Source organism: Budorcas taxicolor, chromosome 11 (assembly GCF_023091745.1).
Source record: "Budorcas taxicolor isolate Tak-1 chromosome 11, Takin1.1, whole genome shotgun sequence".
Classification (NCBI taxonomy): domain Eukaryota; kingdom Metazoa; phylum Chordata; class Mammalia; order Artiodactyla; family Bovidae; genus Budorcas; species Budorcas taxicolor.
Window position 1 is genome coordinate 124,405,122 of NC_068920.1, and position 5,408 is coordinate 124,410,529.

The 5,408-nt window shown below is 44.5% G+C and overlaps 1 protein-coding gene across 2 annotated transcripts in view; it reads left to right on the top strand.

Annotated features, from left to right (window-relative positions):
• Positions 1–1,920, top strand: part of MEIS1 (Meis homeobox 1) — a 145,433-nt gene extending 143,513 nt beyond the window's left edge. Inside the window, exon 12 of one of the 2 annotated variants that reach the window (XM_052647883.1) lies at positions 486–1,920. In XM_052647883.1, the coding sequence (XP_052503843.1) occupies positions 486–769 (284 nt within the window). In that variant the 3' untranslated portion in view covers positions 770–1,920. The remainder of the gene's footprint in view (positions 1–485) is intronic. The other variant, XM_052647884.1, reaches the window with a different exon arrangement.
• The last annotated feature ends 3,488 nt before the right edge of the window (positions 1,921–5,408 follow it).

Genomic DNA, 5,408 nt, shown 5'->3' on the forward strand with positions numbered 1-5,408 from the left:
CCTTTCGTCAGCTCTAAGAAACCCTGAGGAAGGAATTCACTGATAACTGTTATTGTTTTTAGGGGTTTTTGGTTTTGTTAGAAGTACAGTTTTTGCTAAGTAATCAGCTTTAGTGAGCCTATCTAGTTTACTTCGTGTGAGATGTTTTGTGACCAGGTCGTGTACTCCTGCACGCTTGGTAGAGAAGGTTCAGGACTTCTTCAGACTATACCTCAAATGAGTTCCATTCTTTTTTTTTTTTTAATAAATAAGACTTCAGTAGGCAGACCTGACTAACAGTCACATAAAAGGAAAATAGTCACAAAATGTGTTTCTAGCACATTACTCATTTTATTTTCTTCAGTATGACTTGAAAGACTACTTCACAGAGCCATGTTCCCTTAATCACAGTGTTCCCTGGCTTTCATAGGACTGCCATAGCCAGAACCACACTATTGCTTTTTCATAATATTTTCTTTTTGTTTCTTTCTTTTGAATTTCTACAGGGCTGCAAAGTATGCCAGGGGAGTATGTAGCCCGGGGTGGTCCAATGGGTGTGAGTATGGGACAGCCAAGTTATACCCAACCCCAGATGCCCCCCCATCCTGCTCAGCTGCGTCATGGGCCCCCCATGCATACGTACATTCCTGGACACCCTCACCACCCAACAGTGATGATGCATGGAGGACCGCCCCACCCTGGAATGCCAATGTCAGCATCAAGCCCCACGGTTCTTAATACAGGAGACCCAACAATGAGTGGACAAGTCATGGACATTCATGCTCAGTAGCTTAAGGGAATATGCATTGTCTGCAATGGTGACTGATTTCAAATCATGTTTTTTCTGCAATGACTGTGGAGTTCCATTCTTGGCATCTACTTTGGACCAAGGAGCATCCCTAATTCTTCATAGGGACTCTTAAAAAAGCAGGAAATACCAACCGAAGTCAATCTGGGGGACATGCTAAATAACTATATAAGACATTAAGAGAACAAAGAGTGAACTATTGTAAATGCTATTATACTGTTATCCATATTACGTTGTTTCTTATAGATTTTTTAAAAAAAATGTGAAATTTTTCCACACTATGTGTGTTGTTTCCATAGCTCTTCACTTCCTCCAGAAGCCTCCTTACATTAAAAAGCCTTACAGTTATCCTGCAAGGGACAGGAAGGTCTGACTTGCAGGATTTTTAGAGCATTAAAATAACTATCAGGCAGAAGAATCTTTCTTCTCGCCTAGGATTTCAGCCATGCGCGCTCTCTCTCTTTCTCTCTCTCTTTTTCTCTCTCTCCCTCTCTCTAGCCTGGGGCTTGAATTTGCATGTCTAATTCATTTACTCACCATATTTGAATTGGCCTGAACAGATGTAAATCGGGAAGGATGGGAAAAACTGCAGTCATCAACAATGATTAATCAGCTGTTGCAGGCAGTGTCTTAAGGAGACTGGTAGGAGGAGGCATGGAAACCAAAAGGCCGTGTGTTTAGAAGCCTAATTGTCACATCAAGCATCATTGTCCCCATGCAACAACCACCACCTTATACATCACTTCCTGTTTCATGCAGCTCAAAAACATAGACTGAAGATTTATTTTTAATATGTTGACTTTATTTCTGAGCAAAGCATCGGTCATGTGTGTATTTTTCCATAGTCCCACCTTGGAGCATTTATGTAGACATTGTAAATAAATTTTGTGCAAAAAGGACTGGAAAAATGAACTGTATTATTGCAATTTTTTTTTTTTTTGTAAAAGTAGCAGTTTGGTATGAGTTGGCATGCATACAAGATTTACTAAGTGGGATAAGCTAATTATACTTTTTGTTGTGGATAAACAAATGCTTGTTGATAGCCTTTTTCTATCAAGAAACCGAGGAGCTAATTATTAATAACAATCATTGCACACTGAGTCTTAGCGTTTCTGACGGAAACAGTTTGGATTGTATAATAACGCCAAGCCCAGTTGTAGTCGTTTGAGTGCAGTAATGAAATCTGAATCTAAAATAAAAACAAGATTATTTTTGTCATGCTGACTCCACTGCTTGAAAAATTTGTTTACTGCCCCCCAAATTTTTCATGATGAATGCAGTAAATACAAAAATTAATTTTAGCTCCCTCAGATACATATGCATTTGAAAATTTGAACCACAAAGTAAATTATTTAATAATAGTCACTGATTTCTTTAAGCTGACTTAATGAACTCCTAATATCAGCAAATTTAAGGCCTAAGGGCACTAAACTAACTGTAGACTCAGATTACAGCCAACAGAATTACTCATCTAATATCAGTGAAATTATTCTTGCACATGATGGGAAACCTAAAGGACTGAGTTACGTCTTTCACTAAGGATGTTACCTAGGATGAGCAGTATATGTTTATTAGGAAATTAACTATATGGATGAAGAGACCAGACTTCAAAAATCTAATTTTTATAAATATGCTCTATGTTCTCATTGGATCAAACTGGTTATTAACCAATTTTCCAGAACAGCTGTACAGAATTTCGGCATGGCAGCCAGCTAAATGGTACAAAATAACATGTTTAAGCTGGAATAGCTTATAATTTTATTGAAATAAAATTGCGGCTATAAAAAGTGCTTCCCAAAGCTAAGGAAAATATACAAATATTTTAATTAAGGCAAATTCGTTTTTAAAAAATCAGGCTTTTAGTAGTGATTGCTTTGTAAACAAAGGATGGGTCGAAGGAGAGTGCCTTAAACTCAAGCCTGACATTCAGGCCCGTGTCACCCTATAAACCCGCCCTGAACAATTCTATTTTCTATTTGAAAAGGGAAACCAGCTGCGGGTTGGGTTTACTAGGTGGCGTGTGATTGACTGACTCACCTGCTGGAGCGGCCGTGCACTCTCTCACCTTTTGTTTATGGGGCCTGGTTCCTAAACACGTGGATCCGGAGAAAGAGAGCGAGGCTCGACCTTCTGCAGCCTCGCACGCAGCGCCCTCCGCCCTACCCCGCCCCCACCCTATCTAGGGGATTGTTTCAGTTTCCCATTCGGACCCAGTGGCAGTTCTTCGTCTACATAAATAGTCCATATTCGTGAAATAATTCTCTCTTGATAGGTGGTTACTAGCCGTTAACAACCATTTATTTACTTTAAAAATTAATAATAAACTTTATAAACTAACCAGCCATTTGCCCCTCCTCTCCAGTACATGCCTGGGTGAGTTGGTTATTTTCAGTCTTTATTCTAGAGGAAGCTCTTGCCGGGTGGGGGAGGGAAAGAAAGGGGAGGGGAGGAAGGAGGGGTGGGGCGGTGGGGGCAGGCCCTGGGAGAAGGAGAGGGGTCCAAGTGAAGAAGAATTAGGGAATATGGAGGCTATGAAGACTCAAGATCATTAGTGTTCAGTGAATCAGAAAAAAATAAAACAAACTGTGTTCTTTCCCTGCGTTTCCCCTTCTGCGTGCCTGTTTTGTGAGAACCTTGCTCTCTGGCGGGTCCTTTTTCCCCCTGCCTGGACACCCCCACCTCCCCCTTAATGCTATTTTAGCTTTTCCTCTTGTAAATTTCAGAGCCAGCTCGGAGGTTATTGAGGACACTTAACCGAAAGAGGGAAATAATAGAGGTGCTGAGAGCGTTTTTGATGTTTCTTAAAAGGCAAAAACAAAACGCCCTCTTCTAAACAAGGGCACGCAATTGTACCTGCTTTTTATTTTTATTTGGGGAGGGGGCGCGCCGGTTGAATGAGACTACTTTTAAATATGATTTAAATATTTTTCCGAAAAAATTAAAATTCTCCTATCATATTTAATCAGCTGTAATTATAACACATTCGAAATGAATAATATGCCTTGACAGTATTTTTATTGTTATTGTTCATTGCATGATGTTCGACTGCTTTAGAAGCACAGGAAAGAGAAGTAAACGCGCTACAAATGGGGAATTACCCTCGTTTAGCATTAAAATTCATTTAGATAAAATTGCCACAAACATTTAAATGGGAAGATTAGTTCCCCCTCACGCCTTATTGCACTCGCTCAATGGTTCCGTTAAGAACATTTTACACGTTGGAAATTCCGTCTTCTCAGACGGCTTGCTGTTTCCTAGTTACCCACATTCAAAGCAAAGGCAGCAGCAAAGGCAGCCGCAGCAGCAGCAGCAGGGGAAAAAAAAAAGTTTTGGCAACTGGTCTGCAATTCATCCGCTTCTGGCCCCAGCCTCCCCTCCGCCCACAGCAATCCGCCCCCCACCCATCACCTTTCCTCACCCCCACATTAGGTAACTGGCAGAGTCCTGTGGAGGAAACAGCCTCTGAGTTGTACAGTATGTATATAATGTTAAATACAAAGAAATACAGGCTCCCCTATCCTGCTTCTGCTGTGAATGGAGGGGTTAGCCTGAAAGTGCTGAGTTTCTCACATCCTCTGCTCTGAGCCCACAAGGCACGTTTTTTGGCTTTCTGTTCTGCCAGGACATTTCCAGGAAATTCACCACTGCTTCTTGCCTATATTAGACATGTGTGAAAGAATGACCTTTGAAAAGCCCGTGCAACGTCTAGTTTCTCCCTCGCCTTTCTCTTGTCTCCTTCCTTCTCCCTTTGCCTCTCTCTCCCTCACTCCCCCTTTCGTTCGCTCCTTCCCTCTTCCCTCTTTCTGCCCCTCCCTTCGCAGGGCCGCAGGAAAAGAAGAACGTCGGCTTCGACTGCCATCTTTTGGGGATTTGGAAAAACGACTCGGTAGGAATCCGAGGGAGGCGGGGGGCCGCGGGGGGTGGGGGGGAACCCCCTTATTATCCTGTGTCGGAACTGGCTCCCTTAATCTGATGCTTAAATATTTGATGTGGAAAAATTACCCATAAAATTAGTTACTAACAATTTCAAATTGAAATCACTTATCGAATTATAAACGCATTAAAGCTGTATGGATGGTATTAGGAGTTCCTCGGGAGGCAGCGGGTGTCTCCTTCCAGAGCGCCCGGCTGGCGAGCTTCGCTCCGGGGAGAAGCACCCCCGCGGAGCCTGGGGACGGGGTGGGGAGGGCGGCGCTCGGGGCGCCGGGGTCCCCGCAGTGGGAGGTGAAGTTCGGCTGCCGGAGGCTCTGCCTCGCTCGGCTCGAGGGGGCTGGGAGGAGGGAGAGGAAGGAGCGGCGGTGGGAGGCTCCGACCCTGGGGCCCAGGCGCCTACTAAGAAAGTTTGTAGTGAAGTCGAAAGGTTCTGAAAAGAAAAAACACCATCGCCACGCGCCCCCTCCCGCCCGCGTCTCCCACGCGGCGCGCAGACTTTGCGCTCAGGCTTCATTGCCGAGTGCAGCGCCCCCCGAGTCTGCTGCCGGGCAGGAGGGAGATGCCTGTGGCCTGGGGCTGGGGCTGGGCCGGCCTCCGCGCGCCGAGAGATCCTTCGGGCCGCGGCGGCAGTTGAGGGGATCCGGGCCGGAACGCGGCTGCCACTGAGTCCTAACCCTGAGTCCTGGCC